At 41.9% G+C, this 26,720-nt stretch overlaps 1 protein-coding gene across 1 annotated transcript in view; it reads right to left on the reverse strand.

The window, feature by feature from the left end:
* The window catches only part of atosa (atos homolog A), a 52,331-nt gene that overhangs the window by 7,309 nt on the left and 18,302 nt on the right, over positions 1 to 26,720 (reverse strand). The window contains exons 2-5 of the mRNA XM_072694833.1: positions 5,447 to 5,631; positions 4,713 to 4,915; positions 2,087 to 2,212; positions 126 to 1,896 (exon numbers count right to left, since the gene is read on the reverse strand). Of these exons, the coding sequence (XP_072550934.1) occupies positions 126 to 1,896; positions 2,087 to 2,212; positions 4,713 to 4,915; positions 5,447 to 5,631 (2,285 nt within the window). The remainder of the gene's footprint in view (positions 1 to 125; positions 1,897 to 2,086; positions 2,213 to 4,712; positions 4,916 to 5,446; positions 5,632 to 26,720) is intronic.

The raw sequence follows: 26,720 nt of genomic DNA on the forward strand, positions 1-26,720 counted from the left end.
AATGTTGCTAAAGCAAAAACAAGCTAGGTATGTTATACCCTGCAGTCCCTGCACCCTATAGTTAAGTAAGCTGAAGGTGATCTTAACCAAGACACTTGGTACAAAACCCCCAGGTAGACACTTACCAGTGGGGTGTGTGGGGTGCTGCTATGGGCTGAGTCGGGGCTTGGGGTGCGTTGGGTAAGGCTTGTGGGTGTACTGGAAAGAGAGGCCCAGGGATCCTGATTTTCATCTTGCCCCACTATGGTGGACCTGGCTTGGGCTTGCATCTCTACTCTTCTTCCCCAGGTCTCCTCTTTTCTGGTTTGAAAATCCCAGAGGTCTTCGGCCCCGACTGCCCCGTTCAAGCTACGGGAGCTCTTGGGGCTGGTGGTATTGATGAGAGAGTTCCAGGGCTCATTTTTGGCATTGTGTGCATGTTGGTGACTGGTCTGTGTTAGTGATCTTGCTTTAACGATGATAGGCTCTTCAGGTTTGGAACAGGCCGCACTTGAAGTCCTAGTATCACCCCTCCTTCTGGCATCTGTGCAAATGTACGAGTCTGTGCTTAAGTCTCCGTTGGAAATATTTGTGGTAGAATTCTGATGGGGTGGGAAGACGGTGCCGTTTGAATGGCTAGCGCTGCTAGTGTTGCAGCCACTTAGCTGATAGTTCTGCTTCTGGCTCAGCTGTTTCTGGTGATTCTGGTTCTGGCCTTGGTTCTGGTTATTTGAAGAGGGTTTGGTGGTCACTGGCTCACGGCACAGCTTGTAGGTAGAGTGCAGGAGCTCTTGGGATTGTTGGAGCCTCTCCTGGATTAGCCGTGATATATCCTGCACTGCATCTGCTATTAAAGACCCTTCCTTTGGATCAGTTAACAGTAGCCTCCGGCAAGTTGTGGGTTTGGCCCTGGAGGTCCCGGACTCTCCAGAGTCAGCCTGGTCTGCCCTTGCTCGGCTCCTGGGACTGAGCGGAGTGCGCAAGAGAGAAGTCCGGCTCCTCTCTGGGTACCCCGGGGGCTCCAGGTGCTCAGGGTCCTCTGGACCAGTTCTTTCATGTGTCTGTGGGATTGGGCAAGGGATACTAGGGTCTTTGGTCTTCTTAAACAGCCCCTCATCCCTGGTTGAAGAGCTCCAGGGTGTTTTGGGGGCCAATGGGTCGCAGGGCGCAGAGAAAAGAGCGTCTGGAAGGTGCGGTGCTGTGGGATCACAGAAGTTCAGCCTTTGAGCAATGCGGGCAATGACTTCCTGTCTTTCCTGAAGCAGAGAACCTATCAGGGGGTTGGTCTCGCCCCCTGAAGTGGGGCGGGGACTTGAGCTGGGAGAGCCAGAGGGATCAATAAGTGAGAGGGATTTGAATCCTCGTATCGGAGACGATTCTGTTTTTCCTGGGCTTTCTGCACCATTAGTGCATGAGCTGTAGACTTCAGATGATGGCGGCACACCCAAGCCACCATTGGCTCGAGAGTACAGCCATTTTACGGCTTTGTTGGGTGGGACGGGTGACTCAGGGCGCTGGGGGCATTTACGGGGGTTCAGGGGGCTACTGCTTTTTTGGGAATTCAGAGGGCTGCTGCTTTTTTGGGAATTCAGAGGGCTGCTACTGTTGCATTGAGGCAGTGGGGAATGTAGAGATCTGCAGAAAAGAGGAGATCCCTGTAGGCGGAGAGGGTTTGGAGGGTCTCCAACTGGCTCAAGTCGACGGTAGGCTCCATCCCCGGGGTCGAAGGTTCGCTTGCCCAAGAAGGCCAGACCAGAGTGGATGCTGCATTTGAGCACGGGGTATTTAGGCTGGCGGGGCAGTGATTGGACCCGCACCTTTAGAGCCACGCTGTGGGAAACATTGGGCACGGGGAAGGCATGCTCAGAGGGGGTCTGGGAGAAGTTCCATATCAACTCTTCATCAGCTGCACTTATTCTGTAAACCAAAAAACATGGAAAGGGATGATGCACCAGCCCAAAAATGTACACAAATGCATTGTCACAGTCATAAGAAAACCATGTATCTGTCATTAAAGAGATAACACATAAACTCTATAATCTCTAATATAGGAAGAAAGTACACTCATACTTTCAGAGGGGGATTAGACACCACCATATTCACCCACCTGTAGAGGATGTTTCTGGGGACGATGCCGTGAGAGGCGCTGAGCCAGGCGCTCAGCTGTGAGAAGAAGACGTAGGAACGCACAGCCAGCAAAAGAGTTTTCTCCTCAATGAAACGATCACCACTCCTGCAGAATACACAAACAATTAATTAATTGTAGTGCTAATTATTTTATTCTTTTTTTTCATTTAATCATACATATGCAACAAATCAAATGTCTTACTTCTGACCTTATTGAATAACTAATATAAACTAAAATCCTGCAATCCTCCAGTCTTGGTTGTTCAGTAAGAGCAGCAGTGTATGCAAGTCTCTTACTCTTACAATTCTTGTTACAGTGTAGGCTCCACTTTGCCACTGCTTTTGTTCATTTGCTGCTGTCCACAGGTCTCCTGTGAATGCTGTCCAGAGTAGTCTGCTGAAAGTCATGAAGCTATCGCTCTAAAAGTCACTTAAAGGCTGTATTTGAATGAGAGGAGCTACAATTGTGGATTCTGTCAGAGCCACATACAGTATGAGCAGCTGGGTTTCATTCAGCACTCTTATGGATGGGTTGATGGGTAAACAGTGTTAAAGAAATCAGTAATAATTATTTATTACACCAACTTGATTGCCATTTGCAATTTAAAATGTGTTTTTGAGTGTAATACTGCAATTTGCTGAATGTGTGTGTGTATATGAATAGGTGGACTGTACCTGAATGCTGTGCACATGTGTACATGTGTCTGCATATAACTACTGTGTGTACATGAAGGGGAGCATTGTACAGGTGTACAGTGAGGTACATACATGAGTGTATACGTGCCTGTGTACATACATGTGCACTTAACATGTAGCCTCATCATTTTCACATGAATTGGTGGTTTGTATGAAATCTTCTGCTGGGGTGTACAGGAGTGTGTGAGTGTGTGTGTTTATGATATGATGTAAAGCTTCTGTGTGCTGGGACAGGATGTGGGCCAACACCTTTTCTCCTTTTCTCTTAAGAAAACTGTACTGAAGCTGCTATTGTTGAAGCTGTTAATGTTTCTGGGGATGACGCCCTAATAAGGGTTCTTATTCTTAGAGGCAAAAAAAAAAATCTCTTTATTTTCTATAAAGGTGGACCTATGATTATTAATGCTGCCCGGGTTACTCAAATAAACTCGATTACTTAACTGTAGCAGAATGAGCCTTCAAAATTTACCTAATTAATTGAAAATGATGAGCAGCCAGGTTGCATGATAACAATACAGTCTACTGCTCTCTTTACAGCAAGAAACAGAACTGGTTGGACACTATTTTATGGAGTTATATGCACAGAATGATATAGTTGCTGTCATGCGGTCTACACCTCAAATCCTTAAAGTAGCAACTTTACAGGAGAAGTAAAATAAAGTTGATTTTTAGTGGAAGTCAATGTAAAAAAGATTGTATTCAGTCACTTTGGAGCATTTCTATTGGTCCATTAAGCATTCAATTCTGACACAATGTGAAGAACAACAGCCAGATCCACTTTTTGTCAAAAAGGGCAAACCAACAAAAACGGAGATCCAAGGTATTCGCATGACAGTGATGATATGCTTTTAAATGATGCAGTTTTCATTGTCTGGCCTTCTTGACCTGATTTATCATAATTTAATATAACATAGTGTCTACAAGTACTACACCCTTAAAAGTAAAGTTGATTTCCATGTTTCTATGAGAAATCATCCAAAAACCATGTTTGTAAGTGTGTGAGCGTGGAAATCCTTTGGTAAAGAACTTTTATATCAAGGGTGTGTTTTTTTTTTTTTTTTTTTTAATGTCCTTCACACTCCCAGATCTCTATTAAAAACATGGTTCTTCATGAAACCAAAGGTGGTTCCCTAACCACTAGATATAATACATATAAGGAATTTCCATTTATTTTTTTTTAGCTTCTCCGTTCTGCAAAATTACCACACAATAGTATATTATATGCAACATGTACTCTGATCTATTATTACTGAAGCCATGGATCTCCAGTCTTAGAGACAGTTTCTGTTTTGCTAACACTCTGCATAACTACAGAGGAAGCGGCAAAGCCACAAGAGCGGGGACTAATAATATACTGAGTTCAGACTGACTGCAATAATTGCTGAAACTAAAAATGTTCACAAGAGGAATATAAGCTGCAGTGATGGGAATTTGTGTCCAAAACATGTTGATGCTGTGTGTGGATTCCTGGCATAAAGCTTCCATTAGTGGAAAAATGATCATCTTGTTTATAAAAATTTAGTAGAAAGGTGTGGGGGCGGGCAGGGGGAGGGTGTCTTATACTGTGATTGTTATTTCATTTTAGCTTGTTGTAATGGGACATACTAAAAATACATATCCTAAGTGATATAAGTGAAGGGGTAAAGGTATTTCCTTTGGGGGGTTGGGTATTGCAATTCCCCCTCTCAAATCCCTCCAGAACATTTTCACAAATTATTCAATTAATCAAGATACAAACTCAAATTAATAAATACATAAACAACTAGAAACATCACAAACAACTGGTAAAATTGAAAGTCCAGCTTTTAGATTACATGTAGACAGTGGTTGCGTATGGGTGCGAGTGTGTATGAGTGTGTGAGGAAATAATTGTGTGTGTGTGTATATATGTGTTTGTGTACGTGTCTTACTGTCTGGGAACAGGCTGCAGAGTCCATCTCTCCAGCAGCAGAGCGTCCTGCTTTATCGCTGGGTCGTTCAGGTCCGTGCCATCTGTCGCCAGGCCCTCATCGCTATAGCAACAGTCGGGAAGCAGCATCACTTCGATCATGATGGGGATGTGATTTCGCCACAGCAACATGACCTCTGACCTCGTCCTCCTCGCCTGACGGCACTATTAGCACAACAAACAAATAAACACAAACATAAACAAACAAAAACAAAAGCAGCGTAAATAGAGCAGCTCTTTTACTTTCTTACAGAGCTACAATGACCGATTCACCATCCTGTTTTTAGCTCCATTCTGCTCCATACTTCAGTTCATGCTTATGGAGAACAGTGAGTCATACAGGCTCAGAAATCAGATAAGCAAGTCTATTAGAGATTCCCAAACTGAAAACACATGGGGTGTGTCCAAATTGTGTACTTATTACTAATACTGACTAGTTTTTGTGTACTAACCTGCCAAATCCGCACTGTTAAGATTAGCATATAGTATATACACTTTATAGTATTTGTGTGTAGTACTCAATTGGCACACAGCCATGGTTTGAGGCAAATGACTGAAGATGTGAGCTATATAGGTAGCACTATGCTGATTGGTGGGGTATGAGCAGTTGGCTACACCAAGCATGTATTTACTGATAAATTACATTTGAGGTTTGCATTAAAATACACCCTAGAGTGGGGTAAAAGTGTTGGCTACCTGTGGCAGTTTGTCGCTGCACTCGTGTTTGGTCAGCATGGGCATCCCAGACTGGGCGGGAGGGCAGTGAAGCCCCTCGGTCCGACCCTTCACGGAACATTCTGGCGTTCGTCCCTCAGTGATCAGGAGCGTGAGGGACACCAGGAACTCCTCAGCGTCGTACTCAAAAAACTCCTCCGCCACTTCTGGAAAACAAAACGCAGACGAGCAGGGGTTAATTTTTAGTTACATTAGCTTCAGAGCTCTAGTCTAATAGTAAAGAAGCAAACTTCAGACACCTTTAGACATGCAAGTCTCGACTGATCTACTACATTTGGGGTAAACTGGGTACATCTCATTTTTAGCCGAACCAAAGGTAACTGTACAGTAAGGAGGAAACTGTACATAAATGTCATACCCATTTCAAAGTAAAGCCAGCTGTGTTTTTAAATGATATCTTCAATTAATGGTCCAATGAAGAAGCTCTGACAGCTTTGGATAACTAAATTCAGGCTGTAGCTCATTCAGAAACTTCTACACTCGTTCTTAAATCTGTGGTGGAGTTTTTCTAAAGCTGTAATAACTCTGCCTTATACACTTAATTCAGCACTCAATCACTGGTTGAGAATCTCTTGTTTTCATAAACACACACACACACACACACACACACACACACAAACACACACAAACACACACACAGGCAAAACAGCTGATTTCACAGTTCCAGTGAAGCCAACATCATGACATAAAAACATCTCTGTGCTATTTGGAAGGAGGCGGCCTCCGGCTGTTTTGAGTAAACACACGCGTGCACACGCACACACACCCACACACACACCCTTTGCTAAATGTAGGAAATGTAGGAGACTAAGCTGGGGAAAATAGGCCAGTTCACTTGCTGAAGTTCCACTGCAGGAGTGCCATGCATTTTCATAGAGCTGCTAACTGGCCCCAGGTGTGTGTTCCATCATTACTGCAATGGGTGTACCTGCACTACCTGATCTAGAAGAACATCAGACAAACAATACAGAACCACTTCTGGGGAAAAATCTGCCTGGATGGCAACAACTACTGGCTCTTTTTTATAAAGAGTACTGAAAATGAGCATCAAAGGCCCCCTCACAGAAAGCTATTACACCCAATATTTGAGATGCACTGCCTGATGCCTAAAACACTGTTTTATCAAAGTGTTGAGAACGTTTTGGCAGAGCGTTGTATATAAAACTACCCCCCCCCCCCCAAACATTTTTTTTCTTTCAGATCTGCCACTATTTTACTTCACAAATGTCACAAGTACAATAGAGGACATACTGGTGGTTTTGGAGTGTAAGTAAAACTGCTGTATTTGTAAAGCAGTCATTGCGATTCCTGGTTCTGATCATCCCTACTATACAGTAAGGTTTCTCTTCATTGACCCATTTGATAGCAAACTCACTCTGAATGAGTTTATCTCACTGAATTACATTGGTATGTAAAACCAGTGGAATTTGCCTCTAAACACCTGAAGGGTTCGAATGCTGATGAGTGCTGGCATTATAACAAAGGCTAATGCAAAGTAATACCCATAATGCCATTATTCTTCTCCAAATAAACCTAATAATGCATTCAACAAAGAACATAAAGTTGTTAGTGTTTAAACCTACCCAAATGTTCCTGACCGGTCCTGCATGAAATACCAGCTGAGATAAACCAGCATAGCAAGCTATAGAAAAGTTCAGTGCTTTCCTCAGAAAGATTACGACCTGACCATGCCTCTTCACATGACTCACTGCCTACACATTCTTCTGCATCAATACTCCAGATTGTTCATTTGATGGGTAGACCTGTTTAGAACTAGATAGCCTTGATCTGGATATAGAGGAATGTGAGATGGAATACAATAGGTCTCCTTTTGTGACCATTTAACTGCACTAAAAATCCCTAAAGCTGATTGAATTTTGCTGATTGTGGAAATTGTTTGATTGTATTATATTCTGTGTGTATAACCCTAGTGTTTTAAATACACAATCCAATAACAATATTTTTAAAAGTAAATAAAAAATATAATTTATCACCATTTCAGATATCTATGGTCAGTCACTGGTGTGGTGATGGTCTTCAGAAGTGGTGTTTACTCAGCTTGACTCTAATTCTTTTATGGTTAAACTGAGAAATGATTGGTTGGAGTCTCTCATGTTAAAGACAATAGTGGTAGAGAGCAGCCTGGTCTATTTCGGTAACGTGTTTTTGTGCTCCACCCCAGTCAGGCCTTACACAACTGCACATTAAAGCCATCAAACACATCCTCCAGTGTGTGCTGGGTTGCATGTGTGTGGGTATGGTGTTTCCATGGTCTTCTGTAGTCTGAGTGTATATAAATGCTGCTGTGCTCAGAACGCAAACCTTTAAAGGTTTAAAGCAACTGCCCATTGACTTCTATTATAAGTGAATTCTGAGTCAGCAGGTTTTGTGCTCTTTTTTAAAGTTTAGGGTAAACTATAAATGACTGTTTATGGAAATTGACCACATGTTATAGACAAAGCAGATCAGATCTGAGGCTGGGTTTAAAAACAAAAACCCAAAAAAGGATCCCCTTAAATCCAGTAACCAAAAGATTAGCTTTGGTCTCTTTTATTTAAGGCCGCAGTTTTGATGGTGAAAAAGTGCTTTTTTCATAGAGAGCAGACAAATGTCACCTAATGTCCTGTAGTTGGGGGATGTGGTCCAACAAATGCATTAAAGCGCACACACACACACACACACACACACACACACACACACACACACACAGTGCTGCACGTGGATGAATGTGTCCACTTTTCCAGTTCTAACATTCTGTTAATTTTAGCTGGTAAACGTCAGCTGCTCTTCACAGGGGCAAGCATGTACACAGCAAGCCTAAAATAAACCAACACACACACACACACACACACACACCTTTTACTCTGTGTGAGGAGTCAGAACCCACACAGCACCTCTTAAGAAACAAAAGGTTACTGTGAACTGGGGTCTGACCCAGTTTGACTGGCAAATGTAGAGAAATCGTGTTAGCCTAGAGTTAGTGCTGTTGTTGTGCTACAGGGATTTTACCCAACGTTGGAAACGCGAACCGATGCAAATATCCTACACCCTTCATGCACATTTCTAAACTTCACACTGGCTTATCTAAAAGTAAAATCCCATTAAAAAGAAATTACATTCATTTCAACTGAATTTTGAGTCAGCAAAGTCTGAAGTCAACACATTTTGCTTGTGAAACTTCGTGACAAGACCCAAAATGAAGGAAATTCCAGTGCTAGCTAATGCTCGCAGCATCTACGCCCAACCATTTCTTCCCCACTGACTGTAGCCTAAGTAAAGTAAAAACTTTAAATAGTTTTAAAGTAAATATATATAAATAACTTTATGTTTGGGATATTGTTATTTAGGGTGGCGAGTTAAGCAGCACGCTAACAGCAAAGCTACACATACACTTCACAAGGAGCTGGGCGATATGGTAAAAATACTATCACAATTTTTCATGATATAAAATATTTTTCACGATACATATAATCACAGACTAAATACATCAGTAACAACATATTCTTTAAAACTACTATTCAGATACTCTCTACTTTTTATTCAACATCTGCTGCACTTTATCTAATTAAACAAATCCTATTACACTGTATGTAATGAAACATGCAGTTGATCCATGCTTATTAAGAATGAACAATATTCTCAATATTCGTAAAAAAGTATATTGTGTATCACAATAACAAAACTCATGACAATGCGAAAAAAAAAAATCTTTATATTGCCTAGCTCCAACTTTACCCCACTGTAGTCAACCATTAAAATACTGTAAATGTAGAGAGTATATAATTATCTGGCTTAATTATAGAGTAACATATTTTTACAGTTTTGCTGTGTTATAGGTTTTACTGTTTATAGTAGCCGTGTTACAGAAGGCTGCTACTTGCTAAGTTGGCTCCTAGCTAAGCTCGGTTCGACACGTTTATTTTGCTGTGACTGGGGTTTTCCAGCACTGGTCAGTATTCAGTTATAGGATCGAATTATATTCACTTCATGTTGTTACTGCTAGCTAGCATTAGCATGCTAACTGCACCAAAATGAATGGCTTTTTGTGGTGGCCAGTCTGCTGGTCCAGGCTTAGTTACAGCTGTTTTGCAAGGTGAAGTAAACTGCAAGTTGCGTGACTGCAGCTTTACATAACATTTTAAATAACATTTATTAATAGAGGGTTACAAATATAGCAAAATTCTGCTTAAAAATAAAACCATCACCAAGTATCAGCTTTACATATTGGTTACATTTAAAGGTGTGTCAAATGCCCATAATATATTTTCAGACAACTTTCTGTGTCTTTTTTTGATTCACTGTTCATCAATATTTAATTATTTACTTCTTTATTTATATATTTATTTTATTGCTCATGTAAATTATTTTAATGATTAAATGATCTTTGAAATTTCCCATCAGTCACAAATTATGACCACGAATAAAATGCATATTTTCACTACAACATTTCTAAAAAGTCATACAAACAGGTTAACAGGGTTAAAGTTACAGCTGGTCAGCGCTGGACACTTGGAGAAAGGCCTTTTGAGCGAATCAAACAGGCTGTCCTCGGGGGTGTTGACGTGTAGGAGCCTTCAGAATGGGAGCGATGTGAAATCCAGCTGCTAGCCTGAGGTAGCTGACAGCAGGGCATTATACTCCTGCCTGTGTGCGTGTGTGTGTTTGTGTGTGTGTGCGTGTGCATGTGTGTGTTGACCTATTCCGCGGTCATGTGGGTGCAGTTGCCAGTGGCCAGCGGTGTGAACAGCTGAGCCTTGTTGTCCGGGAGACAAGAACACCGTTCAGGGCCAAACAGGAGGCTCAGGGAAGTCAACCTCGCCACCAGGGGGCACCGCTGAACAGCTACAGACAGACACGGACATGCTCAGCAATGCCAAGCACACATTACTGAGGCTGTGTGGGAGTGCTGTGTTATGTACGTATGCACTGAACACTGTATGAAGCTTTCTGTATTTTATTTGATGAAGTCTGTACATACTGTAATTCTGTCTAAAGTTGTAAAGATGTGAATCTACATGTGCAGATGAGTGCAAAAGTTTGGGCACCCCTGTTGAAATGACATGCATTTATGTTACTGTAAATAAGCCACATATTCCACAGATAAACACACGTCTACACATTTTAAAAACGCATAATTAATGTTCAGTTAATTATTTGTTTAATTTAACCCACAGGTGAATGTGTCAGCCTCAAGCTAACACAACATTGACAAGCTAAGGTCAATGCAGGCTAACATAATATCCCAAAGCCAACAAAATACCTAAAAGCTAATATATTAGCCCCTAACTAACTCAATAACAACCCATGAACATGCTAGCCCCAAATGAATAGGCGAGCTCCAAGCTAAAACAATAGCTACAAGCTAATATTCTAGCCAGGATATAACATCTGATACAGTTCGATGGCTACATCCCTAGAAAACCAGTCTCGGGTCAGAATAAAAATGGAAAAGATGGCCTGTAAAACCAAAAACCAGGAGTGACCGAACGCATTGCATCACAAACTTAAGGACGCACCAGCTTTAACAGGGGCCGAAGGTTAAGTCAATACCGTATGCCTCACGTTTTATCACGGGTGATATATTTCCCACAGGTGACTGGGGTTAGTCTCTAAATAGGCAGAGACACTGGTATAAGGTTTATCCACGAAGCTGATTACTGGTCAGCTGCTTGGCTCCTCTGCTCTTTGTTCTTTACAGACTTTGTCCTTTGTGCTTTTCGCCATTCACAGCGATCCAAAAGCTCCAGAGAGCTCCAAGCACTAACAGCCCAACCTGCCTCACACAATTCAGACAATACATGAACAATGACCCTCAGTCTCTTACACACCCTTAAAAAGAGGTTCTTTAGTAACAGCAGAGCTTCTGTTTACAACCATGACAACTCAAACAACCATTTGAAGGCCTAAATGGTTCTTTGCCTCTTTGCCTGGTTACAAGGTTCTCTATGATAAAACACCACTTGCATGTGGTTCTTTTATAAACATCTTATAGCACCAAAAATGGTTTAAACTACTGTAACAAGCCAAAGAACATATTTGTAGAACTACGGAGAACCCTTTTATGTATTTGTTGTTCAGAATTATAAACAAAAAAACCATTGGAGATTTAATTGCATACTATATATATATATATATATATATATATATATATATATATATATATATATATATATAAATGAATGTACACAAGGAAGATTATACAATATTATATTATAAAATAGTCATCAAATAATGTTGTCAGATGTTTTATTTAATGTTATTAAAGGGGAACTCATGTACTGTTATTGTTACTCATGCACTGTTACTAAGTTTTCTGCTCAACTCCTTTGAAACAGTTTTGAATATTAATTCCACAAGACTCATCTCATCTACATCTATGTACATCTACATAAAAAAAACCCATTGGTTATTTCAAGGTTATTTCATATTATTATCATAGAATTTATCATAGAATTTATCTGCATTTATCAAACAGACTGTAGCTTTATTTTACTGAAAGCATTAACTAGCTTTTGAACAGTTGCATACGTGCGGTTTTGTCTTTGATTTGTTACTTGTTTTGATGTTTGGGTGGTCACGATACACGATACCGCTATGTAGTCTAGATAGTATCAAGAACATTGAAAAACATCTACAATAAAATGCTTACTATATTGAATAAATTAATAATAAATAAACTAAATAATTTACTGTGTGCTGAAACACACTGCACATCTGTTCAACATTTAAACACAAAAAAGTCACGATGAGGAAGTAGGTCTACTTCCTTATGTGTTTAACTGCATACAGTATATTGTGTCTAAGGTTAGATATGGGCATGCTATTCATTTTAGGCATGAAATTAAACTGAAATAATTAAACAATCTGTGCAATCTGTTGCTGCTGTTAATTTAGTATATTAAAATATTACAAATGCTCTGCAGCTTTTATGAAAATAATGAATGTAATTCACTTCTGTTTGGCTGTGGAGTCGCTTCTCTCTCTGCTCTCAGCTCTGACGTCACTGTGCTTTGTACCAGATTCCCCCAGCACCAGGAAAGAAAGCCCTCTCAGCTTGGAGGTGGAACGTACACCCGCACTGGCCAATCGGAGCCAGGCAAAGCAGCTGCCAACCATGTGAGGCAGTCGGGGGCGGAGCTGAGCCATGTGCTGCCCAAGTCTCGGCCAGAGCAATCAGCTGATGACAAATCTCGTGTGATTTTGCTGAACAAAGACTCAGAGACTCAGGGAGAGAAGCAGAAAACTCAGAGTGGCCATGGCGAAGATAACAGTGTTTATTCCTGATGTTGATGGAAATAAACAGCTTATTCCTGTTTATTGTTTGACTGCTATCAGTTTATTGACGGCTAGGCCCTGAGGCTGTACAGCTTTAAGACCTTTTGGCACGAAGGAGTAAGACTTAGCAGTGTGTCTTAAAAAATGTGTGTGTTTGCCTATAGGTATATTTGTGGACAAATATTGTGGACTTAAGTATATAATACAAAAGGGGTATGTTTACATTACATACATATACATACAGGATATGTTTTTACTACATATAGGTACTTATAATACATATGGGATATATTCTTATTACATTCAGTTACATTATATAAAAACGTGTGAGTGTTTGTGTGTGTGGGTGTGTACGTGCGCTTACAGCACCTCCTAAAAGAGGTGCATTTGTTTTGTAGCCAGCTGATGCAAATACAGTGTAATCCTAGTCTTTTACTCAGTAACTCCCTCGGCCCATATGGGAGAATGTGTGTGTGTGTGTGTGTGTGTGTGTGTGTGTCCTTTCGCCTCTTGTGTACTCTGCTTTCTTTTGTGTGCTGTGAGTGTCACTGTGATCTGTGGGGGTGCCAAGTGTATGTATGTGAGATGGAGGGTGTGTGTGTGTGCATGTGTGTGGGTGTGTGTGGGGTGTGGGTATGTATGCGTGTGTGTTAGGCAGGACAGTCACGCACATTCTTCCAGGGAACTCCTCCCACGTGCTGCGTGCACGTGGAGAAACTACATCATTCAGAGAAGGGGCTGTGTGAGTGTGAGTGTGAGTGTAAAACTGCCAGCTGTATGTGGAGGTGGAGGTGGTGGTGGTGGGGGTGACTGAGGGAAGGAGAAACTAAAAAAAAAACAACAGAATGAGGGAGAAACACACACTTCTCACTTTCACCACAAAGAAACTACAAATGTGAGAAGACATTTTATGAGGTTTAAAAACTACCAGACTGTTTGAGCTATAGAAGAGTGTGGAGAAAGAGAGAGACAGACAGACGGAAAGACAGAGAGAGACAGAGACCGAGAGAGACAGAGAGAGAGAGAGAGAGAGACAGAGAGAGAGACAGAGAGAGAGAGACAGAGACAGAGAGAGAGAGACAGAGAGACGGAAAGACAGAGAGAGACAGAGACCGAGAGAGACAGAGAGAGACAGAGACCGAGACAGAGAGAGACAGAGGGAGAGAGAGGGAGACAGAGGGAGCGAGAGGGAGACAGAGAGAGACAGAGAGAGAGAGAGAGACAGAGAGAGAGAGAGACAGAGAGCGTAAGGAGAGCTGTGGCTCGTCTGGGGGAAAGGTAATGCTTTATCAGAGAGAAGAAAAGAAAACGAGTGCGGGGGGCAGAGTGTAGGGGAGAAGCTGTATAAAAGGGGATAAAATACACACACAATGCCCTCTCGTTCTCGCTCTCTTACTTTCTCTCTCTCTCTCTCTCTCTCTCTGGCCGCATATCTGGGCAGTAAGAGTTTATATGTAAGAATACATACAAATAATCAACCCATTGTGATCGTTGTGTGAGAGTGTGTTCGCTCAACCATTCCCAGTGCTTTCCTGGAGAAAGGCCAGCATTTCCAGTTCCAGTTTCCCATCAAAGATCTAGTTTACCTAATCAGTCATTTCATTTTTTAGCTTATTCTATTGGGTTTCCTTTTGGAGCAGTGGAAGTGTGTTCTTGGGAATGATGGTGCCACATATGTGGTGAGCTCTTCAACTAGGTAACTACACATTGTGACGCCGAGAGGACAGCAACACTACCCGGCAAGACTTGGAATTCATTACAAAAATGAGTGTTGCAGACTTTCTTATGAAACCTAATGTTTAAACAACCAGTAAAAGCCAGTCATAATTAGTTATTTATGGCTGCTCCACAGCTCAATGCTGGGGGGCTTTACACCCCTCTAGCTTTAGGCATGGTAAGCAATGGGTGCAACTTGATGTAACTGAATGCATTCATTAGAAGGGGTGTCCACAAACATTTGGACAAGCAGTGTAAGAGTCTTACTCTAACTCTAACTCCCAACTTGTGAAGCTTATCCTCAAACAGGGTGAGAGCTTAACTAAAAGTCTACCTAAAAGTAGCTGAATGCATTCATTAGAAGGGGTGTCCACAAACATTTGGACATATAATGTACTTGTTGCGATGCAGGTTATGCGGTTTCTACACAGCGGTTATTGTTTATAGGCTTGCTGTAATTGGGTCTAAACCTGTGTTGAGCGGCATTTCATTTAGGCAGACAGTTAGCACCATGCTAATTGGTGGAATTCACACATCCACTGCTTGTTAGCGACTTTAGCCCTGCAGCTTGAGTGCGAAGGCAAAAGAAGCACACTTCAGATGTCTTGGCTGATGCTCCACGTTTGGGCAAAATTGACTTTATCAAACCATCGCTTTAACAGAGAGGTCCTGGTTCATTTAAAGCTGGATAATTATTCTGCCTCTTCCTTTACAGTTCTCCTCTCCTTCCATCTCCCTTTCCTCGTGACCCACACGACAGTGCAAACACACACTCAGGGTGCCCCAACGTTACCAGCTGACCACTCTGCTGCGGGTCAAGGAGTGTAGATGTAACATCTACATCTGAGCAGAGCTGGCACGGCTTATGTAACCGAGAGCTATTTCAGGAAGCGTAACACAAAGACAAATCGGTATTATCATTAGTGTATGTATGTGTGTGTGTGTGTGTGTTACTGGAACTCGGCCAGCAGATCAGCTGGTGCAGCCGTCCGTGCCCTTCACACATGCACAGACAGAAACTATCGCACACACGATCGCAGGACAGGGGCAAAACAAAATGTTCTGCTGTGATTTGTACACCAACACCCAGCCAAAGGAACAGCCTGGCGTGTTTGGCTTCACTGCCTTGAGTACACTCATCCATCCAAACACACTCACGGAGTGTAAACTGAACCTGTGGGGCCGAACCACATCAGATTTGACGAAGGCCGCACAGAAATACAACATGGCTGTGACATAACATAACAGCTTTAGAGCCACAAACAGAAAGGTCAGACATTCAGAGTGACAGCATCTAAAGGCATGAAACAGCATTCAACACAAATACATAAACCAGATAAATGGGTCACTTACAATTAAACATGTCACAAATTATTCAAATGAAAGCTCTGAAATGCCCTATTACGTTTACATGATTAATGCGGACATACTGTAATGCACTACAAGAAATGTAGGGGGTGATATGTCTTCTATTTACAAATATTTATGTAAAAAGTGCTCTATAAAATGGTTATATGATTCACCTTTGACTGTAATACACAACAGGAGGCATAGGGGGCGATATGACTGCTGCTGTGTTGACTGAAAATTGCCCTAAAAAGCTTCAGCATGTAAAAATAATCCATCCAAATAATCATTCTGACGAACAGTAACACTACACTACAGGCTTCTATCGTTTGGTTTAAAAAGTGCTCAGGAGGTATTGTGGTGCATTTTGGGATTATTATAGTGCACCAAAAAAATTTTGGACACCACTACAAAATGGCAGAACCCCAAAGTAGTGCACTATTTAGTCAACAGGGTACAGTTTTGGACACAGCTATGGTCATTCTGGCAGACTGTACACTACAGGAAGTGTAGGGGTGATATGGGTGGAGCAGTTATATAAATAACTGCAGTTATTTAAATAATATAGAATAATCAACCTAACAACAGTTGAAAGGTAATATGTTGTCTGTAGTCGAAAATGTTAATCTATTTAAAAACTCATGTTTGTCCAAAAATAATAATAAAAAAAACAATGCTATTATTTTGTATTCGTGCGAAAGTTAGCATGTTAGCAAGGCGGCACTGTTGTTGTTTCCAGTCTCGCTTGGAGAACAATGCTACCTGCTAATTCTGTTATGTCATGATAACATTTTGTAAATGTAGGTATTGTGATATACACTGAGGTTGAGCTACAGTCTCTCATTAGGGTGAATATTAATAACACTCTAAATGTAGGTATTGTGATATACACTGAGGTGGAGCTACAGTCTCTCATTAGGGTGAATATTAATAACACTCTAAATGTAGGTATTGTGATATACACTGAGGTGGAGCTACAGTCTCTCATTAGGGTGAATATTAATAACACTAAATGTAGGTATTGTGATATACACTGAGGTGGAGCTACAGTCTCTCATTAGGGTGAATATTAATAACACTAAATGTAGGTATTGTGATATACACTGAGGCGGAGCTACAGTCTCTCATTAGGGATGAATATTAATAACACTCTAAATGTAGGTATTGTGATATACACTGAGGTGGAGCTACAGTCTCTCATTAGGGTGAATATTAATAACACTCTAAATGTAGGTATTGTGATATACACTGAGGTGGAGCTACAGTCTCTCATTAGGGTGAATATTAATAACACTCTAAATGTAGGTATTGTGATATACACTGAGGTGGAGCTACAGTCTCTCATTAGGGTGAATATTAATAACACTCTAAATGTAGGTATTGTGATATACACTGAGGTGGAGCTACAGTCTCTCATTAGGGTGAATATTAATAACACTCTAAATGTAGGTATTGTGATATACACTGAGGTGGAGCTACAGTCTCTCATTAGGGTGAATATTAATAACACTCTAAATGTAGGTATGGTCTCTCTTTAGGGTTCATGGGCACTGACGTCTGTGAAATCTGTGTCCAAAACATTTGTTGTGACTGTGGTAAGATATATTTAACTACAGTTTAAGGGCAGTTTCCTCAGCAGTGTCTGCACTGGTGAATTTGGTTTTGGCAGCGCTGCATTTGCATTGGGAAGGAGCTGCGGCGGATCATGTGCCAATCAAATCCAGCGATTATGACCTACAAGCCCACAGGCTGACCCAGCTGCTCTTTCCCACAATGCTCTGCTGTTTTAGATCTGTCTCACTTACTGGGTCAGAAAACAAGGCATGTTTGGACACACAGATTTTCACTTTCTCACACACACACACACACACACACACACACACACACACACACACACACACACACACACTTCCCATGTTTATTACAAAACGTTCTTGCCGAAAGCTAATCTCGCTGGTTAATCTAGCCTTGCTATTGACACAATCAGACCCCCTTTTGTGGAGCTGCTCGGGTCCCTGATGCTGATTTGTAGCTGTGACGGACAGATTGGAGCTTGAGGCTTACGTAACTTGCACCATGGGGTTTGGAGGAAAGTACAAAAAGCCCAGCGATGCTTCCTTGCGTTTTCTGTCCTCCCAGTCAGGGCTGTGCGTCAGGAGACAGCGGCGCAGCTCGCTTTATGTAATTATGAGGATGATTTCGGGTTAATCTCCACTGGGCGGGAGCTTACTGGACTGTGGCATGAACGGGTCAGTGACTGAACTGTGCATTACTGGGCCTTTGTGGCTGGCTGCTTGGCCGGTTCACAATCATGCAATGAGGTTGTGTTCTCTTGGGTAATGTGGTCTGAAGCACCAGAACTGAACACACCAGCAGAACAAACTCTCTCTCAGTTTGACCAAAAGTCAGATTAGTACAGTCCCCCCCCCCCGCCAAAATGTAGTCAATCAACCAAGACATGTTTGGTGTATGTAGGCTAATGTAGCTAACAAGTAACTGAAGCTTATAGCCTGCATTAGCAGAATGCTTAAACCATCCCACACTTGCCTCTAACCTTCCTAATAGACTTGTTTATAGATAACAGTGAGTCATAAAGTGTCAAAAACACATTAGCGAGTCTATTAGAGATTACTAAACAATCCTCAAACAATGGTTTGAGGCGGGTGTGGTGATTTAGGCAACATGCAGTTAGCACCATACTAGCTGGTGGCGTATAAGCTTCCATTAAATATTACGGACATTATCATAGCAACATCAGTTTCATAGCAAAAACACAAAACTTTGTCAAATGACCTTCTCTGATTTCAGTTCTCCATTTTTGGAGAGACCACCTTCCAGTCAAAACAGCCCTGAAGTACAAGGGCTTCACTTTTCAGCACATATGATCTCTGGTGATCTCTGATGATTGGTCAGAAAATGACTCCGAAGCCTCCGCCGACTCAGAGAACCCACCTTTAGCTTCCATTCTTTCAGTAGACTCACTTTCCGTAACTTTCTTCTCTTTTTTTGGTTTAATAATTTAATCGTAATTTTACCCCATTTCTACACAATTACACATTCCTCATGCATGTGAACGTTCCCCAATTCTTAGCAATACCCCAAACACTAGCAGGGGGAAGTCTAGGTCTCCTCTGACACATGTGGCGTCAGATGTAGCACTGCTAGGTAGCCAGCCCGCTCGGAGAAGGTGCGGCTCCCCAGCTCTGATACAACAGCTAACAGGGGTGATATGCTTGTCGCTAAACCGCGGCTACAAATTGCGTTCTTCTGTAGAAAATGACCGGTTGCTTTTCGCTCTGTCACCTGATTGCAAGTCAGATCATGTTCTGCTTCTTGCCACCCCAGTTCTCCAAACACATCCAACGATGTTAAGGCCTGGACTCTGGGCGGCTCAGTCCATTATTTTAAGAAGAGCAGCAGCTTCTTTGTATAACTGGTCTGTTTGCTTTTCTCAGTGGGAGCTTCTTGATCAGATCTTTTCAGACCCACGTGTTGAGTGGTCTTCTCACAGTGAAGGACAGACACAAACACTTGTGGATGTTCTCAATCTAAGTGAACATGGAGCCTTTTCACCTTTCTCTCAAGGATGAAAGCTTACGTGCTGTTTATCTGCAGGGGCAGAGTTGGGGGTCCACTTGCACAGTTGTTAGGCAGTTGATTTACTGAAGACTTTTACACACCACTGTATTTCCACATTAGAACAAATGCAGAATTTAAACGAATTGACATGAATTTCCACAAGATCCCATCTGATCTGTTTCACATTTTGCTCCAAATGTAAAAATAAGTACTAATCATAGATTACTGATGAATTTCAAAAGTGACCGATGGGGACTGTGACCGGTGTGTGTTTATTGCATTTGGTTCACATGCTGCACTAGCGCAGTAGCATGAGATTACAGGCAAAGCTGCTTACTAGGCACTTAAGATAAATTTAAACGGCATGTGTATCTCTGTGACACACACACATACGTGCATGCTGAGCTTATCATGAGTCTGCACACAATAGGTGTAGAACATGAGGAGAACATAAGTGGATGGCAGACGCAGATAGGGCAAGGGTGGTCAAACGACTAGAAAAAAAAAATATATATACAAACGATCATTCAGCAAAAAGAAAGAGGGCGAGAGAAAGAGAGAAAAGAGATAAACAGACCAGGCAGGAGTGGGGGAGGTGGTTCCATTAGCATTTCTAGCAAACTGGGCCCAAAAAAGAAAGCTAAAAAAACCCAAGCGATTAATGCACAGTGATCTCAACCAGCGCTCACCACGCGAGTGCATACGCGGGCCTCTTGTTCATGTTCTAGTGACCTAAAAGCATGGCTCACTCTTTTTTTTTTCTTCCTTGATGATATAATTGTCTCTATTATTGGTTTTGTGTGCAGTGGACCCTGTCGCAAGACTATGCTTGCAGGGCTAGTGTTTGGAGGGGAGATCCACCATTCCTGCATAATTTGATGGTTAAGATGGTAAACAGAATCATTTAGAGTGGCTTGGTGTGGAACGTGCTGCAAGTTCACAATGTTTACAATAGTGGTGAATGGCACCAGGCATCTAAAAGCTCCCTCATAGAAAGTTGTCACACAAATGGTTATGAGTACACTGCTGATGCCTAAGACACAGTTTACCATAGGGTTTGAGAAGATTATGGCTTAAAGCGCATTTTTAAAATCCGCTTCATAGTGGAGGGATACATGCGGGGCGTTGAGCGATGAAAGCAGGCCCAATAGAAAAAGTTATTTTTCCCCAGAAAAAAATGCCACTGTTTTATCATCATCACGATTCCATATAAAAATGTAGAAGACATGTATAGTTTGGACAGTCAATAAAGTGACTAGGTTTGTATGAAGTAAAAGGTTCTTTTACACTCAACTATCCTTATTCCCAACATGGATCCTAATTGAGACAAAAGTGGTTCTTCTAGGGCATGGCTTAAAGAAACCACTTCAAACTTTTATTTTTAAAAGAATAAACCACTTGACTCACTTTACACACTATAAAACTCACTTTTAAACTTTAAAAATTCTCATTTAAACTGAAAACTTTAAAAATTTACTTTTTAAAAATCTATAATATCCTGAACATTGACCTATTATTCCCATTGAGCCAAAACTGAGGCTACTTTGAGGTTCCTTTACAGCTATTTTTTTTAAAACCAAATAACAGCTGCCGAGGGTATGAAATGATCTCAATCATTGAATCTCAATGATAAAACTGTGGAGAGGGCTTTTAATTTCAAGAAGTAAAATAAAGGCAGGGAGCAGAGGAAGAGAGAAAGGCAGATTAAACTAGCTATTGTATTTGCAATGTAGCGTAAAGCCTGTTGCACACTGGTGCTATATCCTAAAATTGGAAACCAGTGTTTGAACGTGTTCATTGACTCAATGACTCCAAACACTACTAAATTCCCCAGCGCCCCACACATCACTATACAATACTACAAGTTAAAGCCATATCCAGACCACAGAAAGCCACGGTATAATCACATGCAATTTGGAATGGACAGTGTTTTGATAGACATACTAAGGTCAGGTTACGCCAGCTAGCGTTACCGTACTAGACACGTACAGGTTGTATCTTTCAGCACAAAACAGCCAGTTTACAGTGGTTGAAAGATGTCATATGTATAAATGAATCTGATTAAATATTTTGATAAATATTTCAGAATTATCTCTTGGGGTTCCCCCCAGTTGCCTATTTTTCCAAAAGGTCACAGTTGGTGGAGAAAATCTGGTTACAGTCTCAGGGCGGCCTGGAAATGAAACAGAGCTGTTATTAAGACTTGCAGTCTGTCTTTCCCCTTAGTGTTCACGCTAGTCAGCGAAACAGACTAGGCTATTACTGACTGCCTCGGAAGCTGATCACTGCAAAAAAAGAGGTTGGTCCAAAAGCAGGGCCTTGCTCATCAATCTCCTGTCATGGAGAGAACATAGAGACCAGGAACTCTGACCTCAACCTGTATCAGATGGCAACAAGAAGGCTGTCTAGGGACATCAACTCATGCTCATGTAAACACGCACACACACACACTTACTTGAACTAAAATGATAAGCATGGACTGTACGAGGCAGGTGTGCATCCGTGTGTGTAAAGAGGAATAGTCTAAATATACACTGAAGAGTAGGCTGGGGTTAGTCACGGTCTCATTCACCAGGTTTAGGGCCAACTCTCTAAACAGACACAGTGATTTCTGCGCTTGCGGAAAGGCAAACCACTTCAGCTCAGTGGCTCAGTGGAAAGTGCGCCTGTAAACCCAGGCAATCTGGTGCGTTAACCTGTTAAGACATGAGGAGGCATCAAGTCCCACACAAATCAGGGAGCAAACTTTTCGATACACTGTGCAACACTGGGGCAGCTAAGCTGTGAGTTCACTGGATCAAAGCATCACAGAGTACGTAATCTGCTGACACAATGTCCTTCCGAGGGTTCAGCTACGAGTCTGTCTACAGATTGTTTGTGCTTCTTTCACAATCGCAGAAGGGGAACTGGGCCATTACTGCAGTGGATCATTACTGCACAGCAGACAGGAACAGGGAGAGAGAGAGAGAGAGAGAGAGAGAGAGAAGAGAGAGAGACAGAGAGAGAGAGAGAGAGAGAGACAGAGAGAGGAGAGAGAGAGAGAGAGAAGGAGAGAGAGCAGAGAGAGAGACGAGAGAGAGAGAGAGAGAGAGAGAGGAGAGAGACAGAGAGAGAGAGAGAGAGAGAGAGAGAGAGAGAGGTGTAGTGTCCTTGCATAGCTGCTGATGATTTGACAGTATGATGTCAGCACTCGCTCAGTGAAAGCAGAACAGCAGTACTGCAGTGTGTGTGTGTGTGTGTGAGCTGAGGACACTGGACTGCCCACAGGGTCATACGTACAGTGCTTCTGGCCCAACCGTCACGGAAACGCACACAAAAGTCCCACATGAGGCCGTTTACATTACAATAAGGGATGCATAGCAACCAGCAACCAGCAATAACACCAATTTAGCACTGGTCTGCACAGGCATGAACAATCCAGTATTTTGCAAAAGCCCTGCTTGACCATCCAGCGACCAAAGTGGCAACAACCTGCAGTCCCTAGTCATCTCCCTGCCCTGAACAGTTCTGATTTAGCCCAAATCTTCTGTACCCAATCGCTCTAATTAAAGCTTTTAGGAGCGGCGTATATTAGATTAGTCTTTCTGCAAGTGTTCAACCTGCCTGCCATCAGCAGCCAGAGCCTGAGAGAGCACAACAGGCTTTGGTCTCTCTCCACATCACTTCAAGTGTGATGCTTGTCACCACAGGCGCCTGTCTCTGAGCGTGTTGGTTAAGCATGTCTCTGAGCTTCCAGTGTCCGGGAGAATTACATGACATAGGGGGAAGGTTACTAATAAGTGGGTTGGGTGATTGGCCTAATTCTAAAATTGGGGAGAAAAAATAGGAAAATAAGAACGGAGATATTCTGCTAAAATACTTATAGTAACACTCAACACTAGAATATTTATAGCAACATGCTAGGCTAGAATATTGCTTGTTTTGGATATAAGCATTTGAATATGGTAATTAATGTTTACCTGGTTGTATGTAGACTGTTGACTACTAACTAAAACAAACAATGCACCCCTGAATGAATCCATCTAACATGTACACAACTCCCACCACAAATGTATGAAATCACCAAAGCATGTTTTCTTTAGCTGACTGGACGCTTGATATTTGTCCATACTTTTGTGCTAGTTGTACTATTTTTAATAAACAATAACCATATAGTGCCAACAACCGCATAAGTAAAATACCATGTGTGTGATGATTTAGGCAAGCAGTTAAAACACAGCAGCCTAAAACATGTCTTGGCTAATCGACTCATTTGAGGCACGAGTAAAAACCGTGGAAGTTTGATTTTTGGCTGAACCCTCATTTGAAGCATGCACTGCATGCAGCCTGTCATTAGAACCACTTTGGAAATAACACAGAGAAACGAAAAACAACAAAAGTTTGGAACACCCCTGGTTAAAATATCTGTAACTGTAAATAGAATACAGCATGAGCTTATCTCCAAAAGGCATGACATTTAAAATAATTAAACCATTTTTTCAACATCTTAAGCATGATTAGTGTTTATTAGTGTTATTTTTACTTTGTACACTTTTAAAGTAAAAAAGGGACCTGATTTGAGCTGTCCGGCACGTTCCTAAAGGTCTCAGAGCCTAATTGCCCTGATAGGGCTATTGCTTGTTCACAGTCATTGCTATGAAGGCCAGGAGACACACATTTTATGTTTTATGCATACTCCTCAAACCTTGTCCCAACAATCATCTGTCATGAACCCTCTAAGCAGCTGCATAGGACTCTAGAACTTAAATTATTTCTGGCTTTAGGAATATTTACTTTATACTGTAAGAAGACGTTACAGGAACAGTGGAGGTCAAGCTGAGGTTTGACGGAACAAAAATCTTTTCAGAGGATGTAGGGTTGCTAGAAAGGCAAATGAAAATCCCTGGTTGACTGCAAAAGGATGATTTTGCAGACTTTGTGCAGTGACACCTGCACAAACATGACCTCACTGAAGAGTCATCAGAAAAAGACTTGTCTGCTTCCTCACCACAAAATTCAGCATCAAAAGTATACAACGGAACAGCTAAATGAGAATGGTGCATCCTTGTAACAAGTCCTAGTGATAAAGTTAAGAGTGAGTAAAGGTATGTTGGAGAGAAAAGGGGGCGGACAATCATGAAAAGAACACCTCTCCAACTGTTACATATGTGTGCTTGTGTTGCAGCCAGTTGCATGGGGAACACTTCACTGACAGAGTGAAGAATGGACCCAAATAATAAGACCAGCAATTCCTAAAAGTAAACAACATACTGTCTATAAAAAGTGGAAGATGTAAAGAAGATCAAAATCCTCAAATCCACATTGTCCTTTTTTTTGGTCTGAGGCCATTTACATTACAGTATTGGCACATATCAGAAAGAAGTGCTGGGTCTTCCACAGGCATGAACAGTACAGCATTTGCAAAAGCCCTGCTTGACCTTACAGCAACCAGAAGAGGCAACCTGCACTCCTAGGCATCTGCCTGGCCTGCATAGCTCAGATTTAGCCCAAATCTACCGTACCTGATATCTTTTAATTAAGGCTTTCAGGAGCAGCATTTATTAGATTGGGATTGAAATTATATACAGGATTAGCCTTTCTGCAAGTGTTCATGTTGCCTGCCATCAGCAGCCGGAGCTAGAGAGAGCAAAATTACAAAATACAAAAGAAATGTGCCATCATGCTATTATGAAATCAGGTCATTGTTTACTCTCTTAGGCATTCGTAGTAACAGAAATATTGACCAGGGGTGGCCAAACCTTTGCATGCCACTGTATATAAGAGCTATAGGGGGCTTCTGACGTAGTGGACATCTGCCTGTATATTTATAATAGGGCCTGTAAATAGAGCAAGAGATTACCGCATGGTCTAACTCAATGCCAGCCCAGTGCTCGCTCACAAAGGACTCAGTGATGTAACATAGAGGGACGGACAAAAGACCCAGCGGCACGCTCTCCTCTGCACGGCTAATGAGACGGTTTAACGGAAAACCTCCAGATTCCAGAACAGCACATGTTCCAGAGGATGACGAAGGGTCATATTCTCTCTCTCTCTCTCTCTCTCTCTCCTCTCTCTCCTCTCTCTCTCTCTCTCTCTCTCTCTCTCTCTCTCCTCTCTCTCTCTCTCTCTCTCCTCTCCTCTCTCTCTCTCTCTCCTCCTCTCTCTCTCTCTCTCTCCTCTCTCTCTCTCTCTCTCTCTCTCTCTCTCTCTCTCTCTCTCTCTCTCTCTATGAAAAATGAAGGGGATTGGCTACAGCAGGTCTGAGAGAGGTGGTGCAAATGCACCTGCCGAGTCTGCACAAAACAACCAAATGACCATTTATAAACAAACAATTCTATAGATTAAATATTTGTTCAAAAAAACAAAAAAAAAAAACACAACATCTCAAAAGTATTAGTTCCACTGCTTTCAGGGGCTTTATACCTCTCTAGCCCACGCCTGGCATTAGGCATGGTGCCAACAGGTTCATGTTTATCTTCTCCAGAGTCCTATTCTATTAGCAGTATATCTCTACAGGGACTAGTCAAGCTGTGTGTGTGTGCATCTGCACATTCGTGTCAGCAATGGGTTTAGACTAAAGCAGTTGAATGCCTTCATTACAGTGGGTGTCCACAAACCTTTGGACATGTAACTTGTGGGACTATGTGCATTATGTATAGTGTGAGCATCTGGACATCCATAGAACACTTGCTGCAATGCCGTGATTGGTTAGTTGCCTCATTGGCTTATGTTAGACCTCTGTAATATTAGAACTGCAAAGGCCAGTGTTATCATAACCACTAACAAATGACACGTTGTGTGGCCCAAGCACACACACACACACACACACACACAGTTTCATCATATGCCTGAGAGAGCACTAGATAGAGAATAAAAGAAAAATGGGAAAAACAAAAGTAAGCAAAAAAAAAAAAAAAAAAAAGGCCAGGCCAGCTTCACCGGTTGACCTAAATACATGCTTATAATTACCTGCTATAACAGGCTGTGACCAGAAGCTGACTAAACTCTAGAGGACACCAGATCTATGGCAGAGGAAGAACAAAAAGCCTGGCATCAGTCTGCATCTGTGTGTGTATCTCAGATCGTCCTGTACAGAAGCATCGTGGCCTCGCTGACTAAGCCTCTGGGTGCGGGTCAGTAATTCCCACTGGCTGCCATGAAGACTTTGTGCCCACTGATTAAATACAGAAACACAAAGAGGCCATTACACCTCCATGTACAGAGCATTTACTGTTCAGAGTTCACACACACACACACACACACACACACACACACACACACACACACACACACACACACACTCTCTCTCTCTTTTCTTAGGCAAATCTTCAACTAACAC

Source organism: Salminus brasiliensis, chromosome 13 (assembly GCF_030463535.1).
Source record: "Salminus brasiliensis chromosome 13, fSalBra1.hap2, whole genome shotgun sequence".
Taxonomy (NCBI): Eukaryota; Metazoa; Chordata; class Actinopteri; order Characiformes; family Bryconidae; genus Salminus; species Salminus brasiliensis.